General features: G+C 32.3%; 2 protein-coding genes across 3 annotated transcripts; both read right to left on the bottom strand.

Annotated features, from left to right (window-relative positions):
• Positions 1-1,481: 1,481 nt before the first annotated feature.
• Positions 1,482-4,992, bottom strand: LOC109796230 (signal peptidase complex subunit 3B). 2 transcript variants are annotated; one of them, XM_083071338.1, is made up of 6 exons: positions 4,737-4,992; positions 4,611-4,628; positions 2,811-2,873; positions 2,217-2,270; positions 1,856-1,942; positions 1,482-1,767 (listed from the first exon to the last, which is right to left on the bottom strand). In XM_083071338.1, exons 1-6 carry the CDS (start codon positions 4,860-4,862, stop codon positions 1,642-1,644), a joined length of 474 nt encoding a protein of 157 aa, XP_082927464.1. In that variant the 5' UTR covers positions 4,863-4,992; the 3' UTR covers positions 1,482-1,641. The 2 variants fall into 2 exon arrangements, with proteins under 2 accessions (XP_082927464.1, XP_020211505.2); XM_020355916.3 differs by having other exon boundaries at positions 4,611-4,658; positions 4,737-4,990.
• A 1,434-nt stretch (positions 4,993-6,426) lies between these two features.
• LOC109816817 (Zn-dependent exopeptidases superfamily protein) lies at positions 6,427-13,756 on the bottom strand. Its single transcript, XM_020381986.3, has 16 exons — positions 13,558-13,756; positions 13,354-13,467; positions 13,088-13,202; positions 12,794-12,876; positions 12,639-12,715; positions 12,185-12,262; positions 11,758-11,829; positions 11,586-11,659; positions 11,101-11,233; positions 10,916-10,987; positions 9,422-9,541; positions 9,178-9,249; positions 8,861-9,001; positions 8,013-8,097; positions 7,459-7,900; positions 6,427-6,937 (listed from the first exon to the last, which is right to left on the bottom strand). The coding sequence occupies exons 1-16, from the start codon at positions 13,622-13,624 to the stop codon at positions 6,673-6,675; spliced, it is 2,010 nt and encodes a 669-aa protein (XP_020237575.2). The 5' UTR covers positions 13,625-13,756; the 3' UTR covers positions 6,427-6,672.
• Positions 13,757-15,615: the final 1,859 nt, after the last annotated feature.

Raw genomic sequence — 15,615 nt, 5'->3', positions numbered from 1 at the left:
TTATTTTTAAAAGAAACAAAGTTATAATAAAATTAAATACTAAATATTTCTATTTTAATTTGTTGGAAATAAAAGAAATTATAATATATCAAAAATACACATATGTATTTATCTTTTTATTTTAAATGTGGTAAGTAAAAATTTTAAAAATATAATTTTAAGAATAAGACAATGATAAGAGAATTTATAATATTGTATTAAAAATTTCAGAATATTACAGATCTAACTCCCATGGTGACTAACAGTAATGTGTGATAAGTATGATTAAAATGAATATAACATTATTAAGAATCTGGTGCCATTAGTTCAATCATTAGCAGACCCAAGTCCCAAGTGTTAAAGAAGGGATGCAAATGCACCTCCTCTTATATATGTTTATGTAAAGTTTTATTCTAATTTGTCACTATTTTGTCAAAATGTGACTCTATTTTGCTACTCTTTTGTCAAAATGTGACTCTATTTTGCTACTCTTTTGTCAAATTTTGTCTGGCATATTTCTTACTTTTGTTCTAGAAGTAGTTTTTTTTAACTTTATGCTCTATTTAACTAGACATTTCATTCACATTTTATTTCTTTATATGATCATGCTAATTATTAATATTTATTTTTTAATACAAATTGTTTCCACTAAACGATGATCCTAGATCCGCCACTGGGTTCAATTAATTTAATAGTTCAAGAATCGAACAAAAATATGTCAAGTTAACTATCTAGTTTGTCTAAACCATTTAAAACACTAATATATTCAAATTTATTTTATTTATATACTATAGAGTCAAAAGTTCAATATCAAACAAAGTTTCTAGTTAGCAGAATAATATTAATTTTTAAAATACATTGGTAAATGATATAAAAATTATGATTATTATCATTTCATTTCGTAATGATTTGAAAATCCATCACCAATCTAAATACCTGTTTGGATGTTTGGAACAAATACCGAAAGTACGTTAGTATTGGCATTAAAATCCTTTCAAACCTACGTTCAAAGTAACAACTACTTGCTTTTTAATTTTATGTTTTGAAAAGTGAAAATTTTCGTTTACATCATACCAAACGATTTTTCAAACAAAGTTTAAAAGGTTATTGGATTTGTTGGAGTATAGCTGCGTGAGGAGAAGTGATCTACGTGTACGGAGAGCAGAGGGAGAGTTTATGAGAAGATGAGATCGAGGGTGAGGATGAGGATGAGTGAGATATAATGAAAAGGGTTTCCATTTCAACCAGGACTCCAGGAGGATAAATGATAATGATAAAGCTGTTATTTTCTTCCTCAAGGTTGAGTGAGGCATGTCTTTTCTGTGTTTTGCTACTAGACACGACCCTTTTAAATTTTAATTACCAGAAAACTGAGTAAAAATGTTTCAACAGCTAAAGCCTTAAGGGTTCACTATAGCATAAAAATATATATATTTTTTTTTCTGGAGAAATTAAGAAAGTTCAGATCAAGCAGGGACAATTGAAGAAGACCACAATCAAAATTGAACAGTCAAACTTCCAATTTCCAAGTATTCATTTAAACGCTATTTGATTTCACTTACGAAAACACAATCCTTGATTCTAGTTCTTTGAACTAACCTTCTATATCAGTTATAGAAAAGGTTAAAGTTACAGCAAAATAATTAACATGACAAGAAGGCATCATCTATATTCCTCTGGCAACCGGTAACCTGGCATGACTATTTTATCTGCCAACATTTTGCCCGTCTTCGGCATAACATGCCAATGCATGGTTAGGTTATATTCTTTGCCACGCAAATTGCTACCCTGGACAAGAAAAAATAGAAAAATTAAGGCCTAAAGAAATATGAAGCAAATCAAATTAGCCATAAAACATCCTTTGAGAGTTGTGTACCTGGTCAATGAATCGGTACTTATTTGATGTATGAATCCAAAACTTTGCATGCTCTTTATTGGGAATGATGCCATCCCATAGAGATATCTGTAAAATGGCGTTTCAAGAACCTAAGCAACATACTGATACAACATAATAAACTAAAGAGGCAGAGATGCAGCATATTATCCAAACGCAAAGCTATCTGAGTGACATGAATAGTGTAAACAAACTCCGAAACCACTGGCTCACCGATGAAAATTCAAGATCCATATTACTATGGCTTCCTTTTATTCTCTCCTTTATAAAAAGAAACTGGCAAACTTACAATTTAAATATTTATATTTCAAATGTAGAAGCAAACAAACTAATCAACTCATACCTGATTCAAGGAATTCTTAGGAGTTTCATACTCAGCAGCTAGAAAAACAAAAACCTGCAACCATACAAAATGACACAAAACTAAGTCCCTGGACAGCCCTGAAACTCTAGCTTACAAAATGTTTAGAATAATAATTTATCAGAAATAAGGATCTCATGGATAAGTAAAATTAAGCAGCTCCAACATTTCACAGAAATACAATTTTGTAGACAAAAAAAAAAATGAAAGATCAAGAATAGAAATATATATTTCATGAAATGAAACAAGATATAACAATAGAAAAGGCAATTTAAACACTACGACACGTATTATGGAGGGAGACATAGAAAAGAAAACAAACATGCATTTGGTTAGGATTATTTTCAAAAGAAATAAAATATTTTTTTTTCTCCAAAAGCTATCTCTCAGAGGGATTACTTTTCCAAAACATTAAAATAAATTCAACTAGGTCGATAATATGACAAGACATGCATAATTTATCAACTGTCATTCTTCCCCATTTTATGATTCCTATCATGAGCATCATTACTTTTCAGAGGTAAAGAGAGAAGAGACAAAAAAAATTAATGAAAATTCCAAATTAAAGTCAAGAACCTGTTTTGTGTTCCATGTGAAAAGAGACTGCAAATCTGCTGAAATATTCAATGTCATGCTCACCTGAAAGAATAGGAAGTCTTTCACTTCAGTTTAAATAATGAATAAAGATGACATTTGAATATCAGATAACGAGATTACAACATGGCTGGTTTATGAAACAAAATGACATCCAAATCATAATATCACATGCATTATGCAGTTCTTATGTATAAAGCACTGATACATCTACAGAATGTCGTGTTACAATGTTCAACATGTTATGGCCAACACTCCATTGTGTCACAATTAATTTTTATTTTTCTTAGCCACCTCTCCACAGAATGTCATGTCAACGTGTCCGATATGTTTCGGACATGACACTTGTTAGACATGGCTTTACTTTACATGTGTTTGACACTCCATTGTGTCACAAATTTTATTTTGTTTGGTCACCTCTCCAATTCTACTTTAACATCTTTCTGACACAATTAAAACTCGAACTAAGAGAGTGAGCCGGTTTATGTTCTTAGTTAAACACTTATCAAACACTTCTATTATAAAAAATAAAATAAAAAAATTAAACTCAACTTATTTATAAATATTGCAAAGCTCATAACATTCATAACATTTTTCTTATTTGTCGTAAAGCTCATTTTTATAAGAATTACTCAACATTTCAACTTTTAAGAGATATGATTCATCTTGTAAGGGTTATTATCATATAAAAATTGTAAAACTTGTATAAAAATGATATGTCCTGTGTCCTACTTTTTGGACATTATATGTGTCCAGGTGTCCGTGTCCTATTGGTGCTTCATAAGTTCTCACAGCATGTGCTGAGAAATAGAGCATCAAACATGTATGTAGTGCATAATATGGTAAAAGCTAGATATTTTTCTAAGCAAATAGTACAATATATTTATAATTTTCGCCGGCCAGTTTAAAATAGCTTTCTATTGACTATAACTATCATGATGTTTCCAATTACTACACACTATATGTTCTTGAATGGTTTCAAGCACTCATAAATAACCCATCAAGTATATGAAACAATTTCATTGGAAAATCTACAAAATCGGGAGAAATTTGGTGACTTAATAACTAGTTCTTCATCAAATACACATTCATTTGGACAGAAACATAAATTGAGAAGAATTCATTAAACAAGGTCTAAGTCATAAAATCTCAATTTCGGTGTAGGTAACAAGGCAGTGATGCAGTTGTTAATTATTTATACTCTTGAATATAAGTATGCTAAGATTTAGAAATTTCATTTGACCCTGCCAGTCATCAAGATCACATATGTTAATCATTTCACTATCCCAGTAATCACAAAAAGAAAAGTCACTATCTTAAGTTTGTACACATTTTAGCAATCCATAACATTTGGCTGAATCAAATGAGAACAAAACCTACCACTACCAGGATTTAATGAGAAAAGAGTCAAACAGTAATAACATCCTTTGGTAAAACTCTCCAACTAACAGTACGGACCTAATAAGATTTATGAGCGAGAGGACTACATAGACGAAAAAATGATCTTAAAGCAAAAACAAATTGATTAAACTTGTGCAAGGTTTCGTTCTTGCCATTGTTTCATAAGTAATTCCATGTTATGCATAATGCTGAAAGACAAGTTGATAATACACATGACCATAAGTAATTCAATTTGATCGCAATCCATGAACCAACAAAAACTCGGGCGTTGAAGCAAACAGGATCCTAAATCTGAAGGAGATTGGAGAGAAGAAAGGGAATATTAACGAGTCCTGCAAGCAGCGAACTGTTTGAGTAGGAAAAGAAAGGAAGAGGAAAAACCTCGTCGTTGGCGTTGGGCTGTTTTTGAAACCAGTTGATGTTCAACACCTACATATCCATCAAATTCGGATTAAGATAAGTGAGTAAAAGGGGTTAGCGAATTGGAGATCCGTAAAAGGAGCTGACCTGGACATGCGCAGAGGGAGAGGGGGAGTTGAAGTTGTCGGATAGAGAGGCCATGCCGCACATAAGGGCCAGAATCGTTACGGCAAAGGTCACCAACGCGTTGGCTCTATAGCCGAACGAATGCATTTTGTTTCTTCTTTGATTAATGAAAGGAGAGGGGTTAATTTAAGAGCAAGAGACTGGTGCTAGACTAGACTAGACTACCATTTCTCCTGTCCACCGCCCCTTTTCGTAGCTTTAATGGAAATGTGTTTTTTTTTTTTTTTATTGAATCCGACTTTTCTGAATATTCGAGTAACATATTGTACCTTCATTTCATAACGATCAAAACTAGGGGTGAGCATTAAACCGACACCCAAATCGAACCCGAAAAACCCGATAAAAAAATTGTTTTTGGGTGGGTTCGGGCAGGTCTTATGGGTAAATCGAGTTAAAATTTTGATTTTATACGGATTATATTGGGCGGGTTCGGTTTTGAATTTCTAAACTCGCCAAAAACCGAACCCAACCGAAAATGAGATAAGTTTAAATTTTTATTACTTTTGTATAACTAAATAACAATGGTCCAAACTTAAAAGTCTTTATTTCAAGTATAATATAGCCATCAATTTGTAACTTATTTTTTTCCTTTTTCTGATAACTTAGATATTTATTTTGTCTTCTCCTTCCTCATCCAACTTCTCAACACACTAGTCCATTTTTAGTGTTATCTTTTTGCTTCTTTCTTTGTCTTTCTTTTCCATCTTCTTATCTCCATTTTGAATACATTTTGTGTGACTGTGATTTCTTATGATTTTGTAATCTAACTTTATATTTTTTTTCCATGTAACAACTATGAATTTTGTTATCTTTTATTTTTGCTTCTTTAGTTTGTAAATGTTTCAACTACGAATCTACTTACACCATCTATTGTCACCTTCATTCTATTTTTATACACTATTTTAAAAATATTTTTTATCGTTTTAAGCTTCATCTTCCTTAAGATAAATTAGTTTTCAAAAAAATTCAAACCCGATTATACCCACCCGCTTAAATCCGAATCCGTTTCAACCCGAACCGCCTCAAATCAAAAGCTCAGTCAGTCGGATATGGGTCACATTTTTTCAAAGTCGGTTTACAATGAATTGGACATTTTTCACCCGACCAAACCCACCCGTTGCTCACCCTAAAAACCCCTACCAGACTCAGCTTCATTTCATAGATAATATTTCCTTTCTCATGGTAGATAAACTTTAAAGCATTAATGAGATCTATGTCTAATTTCCATCACTACATTACCTAAAAATTTTAAATTTCATTTGCTCCGGTGTGTCATAGCATCAAAGCTTATTGGAAGTACATGGATGTTGCATAAACAAATTACTCGTGGAGGAACATGACGCGTTTAATAGTCTTTTTTGAAGAAAAACCAAAATTTCCATAACTTAATACCGAAAAACACCATAGGTTTTAAACATTCTTGCTTCGAAGTTGTGCAGGTCATCTCAATGCTTGATACCCAGACCCTGTGCTATGTCGGCCATAGTAAAATTGGACAAGGAGGATTGTTTCATTATCCGCCAATAAACAATTAAATATATGATAACTTTCGATGCCAACTCCCAAGCCAACGATTAAAATAAAACCATCAGTCAATGATAACGGCAGCGAGTATTTAACCAATAAAAAACGTGTAGTCACTGACTAGGCATTTACAGCGAAAGCTAATTTTTAACTATTTTCATTATATTTTCTTACACTTACCTACAAGTGACAAAAATGATCGTTATAGAGAAATTTCTGAAATAGAATAGATGAGCACAAGAATGCGGCCCCAAATAATGCACATCCTTGGAAATTCTTCAGAAACTAATAATTTCCCTCAAAGGACCCTAACCCCCTACGTAGTTTTACCCTAGTTTCACAAAATTTACTAGTCAGATTCCGGAAGTAAATGTCAATCCCTCTTCATGGCTTTGGATAAAATGGCTCTCGCGGTTGCTATTGCAAGGTATGCGAAGATTGTCAGAGTGATTCCCCCAAGCAGAACAAGACGATCATAAGAAGCATTTTGGACTGTGTAGACCCGAATACCTATTGAATTCCAGTTGCTCTCTGTCCAGATGGGGTCCGCAACCCCCATTTTGTCAGAGGAATTAGGGGGTAAAACATTCCACACTCCCGATTCAAATTTTAGCCGTGTTGAATATGCTGGAACATACCTGTAACGTAAATTACAGCACATTCATTTAGTCATTCATTCATGTCAAGCCAACAAGAAGCGCGTTACATGGACAGTGGAACCTGGCATATAAATAAATACTTTGTGCTGTCTACCCATATGAGCATACTTAAAAGGTGCCAATTGTGATGTAAAGTTTAAAAATGGTATACATTTAGAACACAATGAGACAAGTGAATGACACCACCTCTTTGGAGTATCCAAACTGAGTAGGGTAATCTACATTGATACCTAGTGTGGTGAAGATGTATGTGAATATGTAAACCTGTTGGAGTACCTCTGATGTGGGTCTGTCAAAAGCTAAGTGAAGTAACTTAAAAAATAATTTTCACACGTTCTAATGGATGCAGAACATAAAAACAAATTTTAAAGGAGCTTTTAAGCTAAAACTACCAAATAACATTCAACTTTTTTCCTTTGAACTCTTATTTTAAGCTAACTTTAAAGTAGCTTAAGTCATAAAAAAGTTGAACCAAACATAGCCTTTGAATAAGGAAATACCTCGTTGTAGAGAGAACACAAACTCCCTTGCCATCAGCCTCTGCTTTGATGCAAACTTCATCCCTACCTTTGCAACCTTGTTGACAACCTGAGATGTTATTCTCCCTCGGGATAGAAGTTCTGTCAGACAGAAAATTCCAGATGAACCTGGGAACATCATTGATGTATCCTGTAAATGGCGTAGAAGAAGGTTCGTCCAAGATAACACCAACATAATGGCTTGGACAGGATGACATGGGTGAAATATATTTCTTCACCAATTCGCAAGAAAGACCAGGATCACAGTCCAACAAGCAACCCATAAGTTGTTTAACAAGGGAGGCATTAACATTTATAGAAGCCAAAGTTGAATCTTGTACATCTTCAATTTCACTAGCAAGCATGTAAAGGGTTCGGGCAATAAGAGAAGCAGCAGCAACTACAGCTGATGAATTTACATTTGCTGCATTAATCATATAAAAATAAGAATGCATGTGAAAAAAAAGCAGCCATCAAAATTTAGGACAAGTCAAGCAAGAAAAAGAAAATAATGCCAACAGCATGGACTAGCTCACATAAATCATCAAGATGACTATGGTAGAACTTGTTGACAAAGGCAGAGTCAAAATCTTCAAGGACAAGACCAGAGATTGAAGGATTCTGATCAAAAGAGGGAAAGAACAAACGAAAATATTAATGGCCAATGGAAATTTTTTGAATTATAAGTCAATATATAGATGAAGTTATTCAACACAGTATGTTTGCAAAAGCAGCCAATTTATGCCAATATGAATGATGTAATACATGGCATATAAATAATAGGGTCAACTGCATCTTTCACCTAATTTATTGAAGTATTTGCAGAGTTCTCATAACCTTGTTGATTAGAGCATGTTATTGAATCTGTCCACAGTACCAGCCCACCATTTAAATATAAGGTTAACACTTAGGAATACAACTGAATGTTCACATGTCTAATATCATCATGTCATATACATGATTATACTGAATGTTCATGTATCCCAATAAGGACAATCTGTGAGCTTATATCTAATTATTTTCAAGAAAATGTGCAGAAATCTTGGTATATTATAAATAGAAAAGGTGACTCAATTGACATTTAATGATATCTAATGTAAGAAAGCATAACAAGAACCATGAGATCCAGAAGGTTCCTTAGAACTTCTGAAACACTATATTCACAAATTTAGCTGAACTTACCATGTCCTTTTCTTATGAAGAATTTCACCAATGTACTTTACAAATCTGAATATTTAAAACGTTCATTTTTAAGAAAACACCACTAGTTACAATTTATAAAGGACTAATATTCTGGTAACTACTGCTGTGCTTCCTAGCCAGCTCTTTTCACAACATCATTATTAGGGGGAAGAGAAAAAAAAGTGTACTATCTATCCGGCACCTTTTCCAAAAATGTCATTAAAGAGGATGGAGGTATCCCAGGATTTGAGGCACTTGCAGAAGCTATCTTTATGTTTTCAGATGGCAGCGACTCCTGTGCACGTTTCAAGGCAACCAATGTCTGATTTGTGGCAGAAGAATCCTGCATTGATGAAGTGTTAGTCATAAGCAGATTTGGCATGATCCTCTAATTCTGGTAGTGCATAACTGCATACACAGAAATTATGAAACATAATCCACAGTATCCGTTTAATATTGCCAAATTTTCTATAAGAGCCATGAATGTGCACGTAGTTGACAGATCAATCAAGATCTCACCCCTTCTGTATGAGCAAAAAAGTTTTTAACACCTTGACTGAGACCCTTTCCAACAGAACCAATTTCAATGACCTGTGAAACACCAGCCAGGAAAGAATAATTTAGGTTGTTAGCAGAAAAAAAGAATCTAGTAGAGGCATTTTTAAACAGTCTAGCTTATAAATTTAAATGCAGCACATAATGCACATTAGATTCCCAGCCAATACTACCCAGCAGTCGCATTTACTAGGAAGAAAAGAAATACCGTTTCTATTAATGTATGATTAAGGCCACGAACAGCATCTGAGTGCATGTCAAGTTCTTCCAAGAATCTCCTACTTCCAAGGTAACCCCATGCCTCTCCAGTGAAAACTGCAAAAACAAGCTGCATTGAGATCAAGAAACTATTAGCAAAAAGTTAAGACTAGTAGAAATAACTTAGTAAAGTACTTGGTTCTTGAGCATTAACAGATTTTTAAAAGCAACCCTGGAAGTTTGAAAGTATACAGCACCAAACAATAGGAACTTTAATGTGTAGATGTGATAAATCCTATACAACTACTCCTCTACCCCACCCTATGGGATGGTAAGAATAAACACCATAAGTTTCCAGCTACTAGTGTAATTAGTGCACTCCCACCCAATGTTGTTAAAATCAAGACTCTACCTAGGATCAGGAGTGGGATAAAAAATCATAACTTGGATTGTAAGATCCTACGTTCCTCTATCTAAAATATTTGTCTAAACTTAATTACTATTATTCATTAATTTATTATATCATATAATGCTTTAATTTATTATTATATTATATATTGTGTTTTAAATAGTTTATTATACTTTTAATATTGTTATATTGTTTATAGTTGTTATTCTTCAATTTATTATTTATATATATATATATAAGCTAATCTGGGCACAAATTGAGGCCTAACAAATAAAACAAGAAAGAGAAATCAGAGAAAAATGTTAGGCCCAATTCCTCCAAAAACCCAAAGACAATTAGTGTATCTAACGAGTGAATAAGTGGCTTCTGTTGAGAATGCACAACTGCAACCCTAACACAAGTGAGAGAGACCCAAGTCCTGAATGTGACAGTGACATGCGATCCATCTTTGACAGCAGCAACGCGAGCCAAACATGACAGTAGCGACTGAAATGCAAGGATGACAATGACAACAACCCGTTGGTAGACGTGTGAGATGGAGCTCTATGTGTTGTGAAGGAGAGGTCCAGGGGCACATGATTCAGAGGTCTGAGAAGAGTCACTAGTGGTAGTGAACTTGCTCTCGAAGGAAAAAGAAAATGGGATTTGTCTGCCTCGCTGGGATCAACAATTGCTCGATTGAACATGGTAAATTGCATTCCCACTACGATCTCACTGACCCGCGATTTTGAGTATGATCTAACTCAGTAAGGGGTGCTTGACTCGTAAAATCATACAATCCTACAAGGTTGATCGCGATTTTAACAACCTTGCTCCCACCAACAAAATATAACCCCAATCTTGTCAGAAATGGGAAGGATAGTAGCTAATTATCTCGTATGCATGAAAAAGATCACCAGTAATTAAGATATTGACCCATCTGGATAATTTCTCCCACAAAAAGATCTTCATGTAAAGAAAAGGCCAAAGACATACAAGGAAAGTTCAATAAACTCACAGCTAAATGACAATGAACAAATTCAAGTTACACTTATGTGGACCAAAAACTGAAATGAAAAATAAAGGTAAAAACCCATGGACCATCTTTGAACACACCTGTTTACTAAGGTCACCAAGACCATCCACATAAGAAAGCGCATCAACAGCTGCCAGTAAAGCAATTAAACCCTGTAAAATAGTCAATACATAAGGATGTTATTTGCTTTAGGGACAACTAAATATCATAAAGAAACACAATTTGGCCAGAAAGAAAGAATTTTAGTAGATGCACTTGCACTTACAGAAATAGGGGAGTCTGCACCAAGGCTTTTGTCCCGAAAAAATGAAGCAGAATCCATAGATGCCACTGTCAATAAAATGGGCTTAGGCTGTTGTAATGATGAAATGTTGATCGGAGGAAGAGATGACCAGACACTGCCTTCCATATGAAACATGCACAAAATTAACATCAAATATAATGTAAAATTATATTTTGCCTGCAAAATAAGAAGGGAAAGATATTGATACATCTTTCACATAGATCCAGGACAGCCCATTTCCACTGTGGGAACCATGTGAAGCTTAACCTTTTGCATTTTGATGATAGTACCAATCCATCTAATCTCATGAGGGATACCATATTCACAAAGGCAGTTTGCTCCATGCTTTTTTCCAGTAAATAAACACACCTTTCTTATAGCAATATAAACTCATAGCTGATCATATTTTATATATGTCAATATTCTAGTTTAGCAGCATTTATAGAGTAGAGTCCGAGAAACTTCACCTGTATCCACCTAAAGGAAGGCAAGTTGCTTCTTTTAAACAAGACTCTGAATCATGTGTTCCAGATTTCACTGTCTAATTGAAGATAAAAATAAAAAATAAAAACAAATAATGAAAGATTTTTCTTCATAAGCTAGATAATAACAATTCTTTACAAGAATCTGAAATCATACCTGCATCACCAGATCAAACTCAGCCACCTTAGAAGTATAAGCTTTCTTTTTGTCCTCATTCTTTGCTACAAACTGTACAAACAGAAAAGAGAATTAATCTACTTTACATACAGAATAATAAAATTCATATCAGAGCATTACAACATTAATGCCAATGAAATTAACATTATCACTAAAAATTATGTAGATTTGTGTAGGTTACTCTCTATCTATCTCTCTATCTCTCTCGCTCTCTCTCTCTCTCTCAATATGTGTGTGTGTGTGTGAATTAACATAAAAATAAAACAACCAAGCCTTTATTTACTAGGTGCAGTTGGCTATGTGGATTCATTAACTGACTTACTGACTACAATATCAAAGTACAAGGAACCAACACCAGTATTTTGCATGTATAAGAGCATGAAAAGTTGAAAACACCAAGCAATACCTCTTGAAGAGTCTTTGAGCCACTTTCTGTGAGTAAAAATACAGGAAAACCGTAGGATTTCCACATAATACCAGAACCCTGCATGAGACAAAAAATAACACAAATATATTAATCATTCTAAAAATTGATTGTGTTGTTTTCAGACTGAAATAGCATAAGCCAATATCCAACAAATAATTAGTAATATCCGAGACATGCTTGATCTATTAATTTGTTTAATTAATAATGGCTCTATATTTCACTGGATTTTAACAATGTACATCCATCAAATTAAGAACTTCATAAAAAAACAGGATGTAATCTGAACTACATTCTGTAAAAAATGATCAAATTAAAGTTGGAAAGTGTTTATTTGTAACAAGAAAGGATAAAAAGAATAGGACAAATAATTGATGCCATCATAAGCTATAAATACGCCAAGAAACTTGATGAAAAAGGACAGTTCATATCGTACAATTGGATTCCATTCATAGCTGGTATTATAGTAAGGAGCGAATTGAGCTTGCGGAAACTTCTGATCCGGAGAGAATCCTACACGTAACCAAAATAAAACGTTATCACAGACATGTTTATTTCAAATAGACAGTGAGAAAAATCAATGACGTTTACCCTTTAAGTTATTCTGCAAATCAATTCTTGGTTCAACGAGTACACCGCCAACTTTACTAGCAAAGCTAGAGTCATCTGATATTCTGAAGGGAAAATACAAATTCAGAAAACAAACACAGTTTGACGAACCACAAATGAATACACGGTATTAACAACCAACATCACTTAAAAATAACTAAGCAAGGACAACAGTAGTTCCCGGAAGCAAAGTTACAAAGATTCCATAACTTTCAGTTAAACTTAAATGCAATAAATCTTAGCATCTCTTAAAACATAATCGTTGAAATATGATACCTAGTAAAGAGAGTTGGAAATTCATCGAGTGACACCAATATAGCAGATGGCTCTGCTAGTTTGTCAACATTTTCAAACCTTACAATTGGAGCCACAACCTTATCTCGTCCAGGATCTAAGAATTCGAAAACAATAAAATCAGAGAAAAAATTCACCAGCTTAAAAATAATCCTCATCAATTAAGTTGCAATTAATCCATAAAATCGCAATTAAACGAAAAGGTGCGCGAGAGAAAATGTGAGAATGAGAATGAGAGTGAGGCTCACTTGAACAACCGATGCTTCCAGAGAGATTCAGCAGCCGCACACAAGGATAACCATCGACGGCAGCGTACATGGTGTTCTGAAGATCGGGAACTGATTCCATGGAGCTGGATTGTCCTGTAAGAAGAAAAGGCGATCAGTGAGAAATGACAGTTGAAAAAGATTTAGCAGGAAATCGCGAATCAAAAGTTGAAGTCAACAAGGTACCAGAGAAGCAGGAGGGAAGGTGAAAGGTGAATAGGAGGAAGAAGAGAGAGAGAACGTTTAGCGCCATGGATGAATAAACCCTAGCGAGAATGGCGCATGTGCAGAGAGTGTGGGTTTTCTTCTACTCCTTCTTCCCAGCTTCGTTCCTCTCTGATTCTGAATTGGTAGGATTATGAGATTTCATAAAGATCAAAAGCATCGTACGGTTTTGATTCAGCTTCCAAATGAGGACTGCTTTGGCTTTAGTTGGGTCCACTGCCCTGATTGATCAAAATTCAACCGAAAATTTAATAATTATTGGATCATTTTTGTTATAAATTGGTAAGGGAAAATACTTGCACTAAAAATTAATTTGTTCGCTTAAACATGTTTTTTCTTAATCAAAATATAACATTTTGGCATTATTTCTTAGTCATTTGTTGAGTCTCCTATAGACATGTAGTTAATCTCGAAGGAAAATAAACTAATTACTTAAGAGATGGATGATGTCATAAAAATAGTTCACTAAATTGTAATTCATAAAAAATTTAATTAACGTATGTTAATATAGTGATAAATTCGTATATAAATTATATTATACAGTGTAAAACTATTAATATCGTGATAAATTTATATCTAAATTATATTATATCTTGGTATTAATTTTTTTTAATTTAAATAACTACATCCAAAAAAAATATGTTATAAGATTCAAGCTTTAGTTATAAATCTTCTTCTTTTGTTTGAGTAGAATTTTTTTTTCTTCAATGAATGACTCCGAACTTTTTTTATATATTATATTATAGATTATTAGAATTCCTAATTAATATCAATGTATTAGTTTAATTTACACATATCGTTCGACCATTTTAATTTTCATTATTCTTTTTCTCCAGATCATGACAATCAATCCGATTAATTTGATTATTTTAGTGTGGCTTCGGCACTTGAATATCATAATAAACTTTTCAGCGTTGTGTTCAACTTAAAAATATCTCTCACATTCAACTACTTTTGCATTTCGAAGAATAAATTTCTCAAGAAATTTAAGTTTTAACTTTTTCTTTTTTTTGTTTTAAATTACTGGTAGGTGAGTGACGCTCATACAGTCATACTACATTGCAAATTTTTTTTATCAAACATATTTTCTATTAACATGGAAAGGCGATTTTTTTTAGGATTTAATAATCATAAACTATAAAAAATTTAACTATTTAATCATCTATATAACATTTGTGTTGAGTCATGGCTAAAACAAGCCAATAAGTTATAAGACCATTGTCCAAGGCCCAAACCAACACTTCTTTTATATTTTTAAATTATTAATTTAATTTAAATAATTATTAATATATTTTATTATAGTATTTATAGTTAATTTATTATTATATTTATATAAATATTATTAATTTGAAAAGTTTTATTATGATTTAAAAATATATATTACAACTACTTTGAATATCAATAAAAATAAAATAAAGAAGTTTCATAAAAATAGTATAACTTATACAAAAAAATATATACAAAAAATGAGAAAATAAGATGATAATTTCATAAAAACACTCTGTTAAAAATTAATTCTTTCTGTTCTCCTAAAAAAAATATTTATTTGGTTTTGATTATTTTGTATAAATATCAAATTATTTTATTTTATTCTACTCGTTACTTATTTTAAAATATAAAGTTACTTTAAATTTTTTTATTTAAAATTTATATTTTAGTCAATACAATACATAGACTAAATATTTATTATATATAACTAAAATTTATAATAAATTATATATAAAAATAAATATTATGTTTAAATATATAAATCATAATTAATATTTATATAAATAGATATTGTTAAACATTAAATTATATTTTATATTTATGATAAATAACTTATATTGTAACACGATATCTTTCTAATTTATTGATAATTTATTTTTAAAATATTAAAATTTTAATTCATAAATAATTATATAATTAAAAATCAAATTAAAAAAATTAGAAAAATCTCTTAAAATTCTTTTGTCAAAGAAAAATTCCTAAAGTTACTCTTGCATAAGATAGAAACTCATGTTTATTATATAAGAATTG

This window comes from Cajanus cajan, chromosome 3 (assembly GCF_000230855.2).
Source record: "Cajanus cajan strain Asha chromosome 3, NIPB_CcT2T_4, whole genome shotgun sequence".
Taxonomy (NCBI): domain Eukaryota; kingdom Viridiplantae; phylum Streptophyta; class Magnoliopsida; order Fabales; family Fabaceae; genus Cajanus; species Cajanus cajan.
This window is presented reverse-complemented; position numbering and strand designations above follow the sequence as displayed.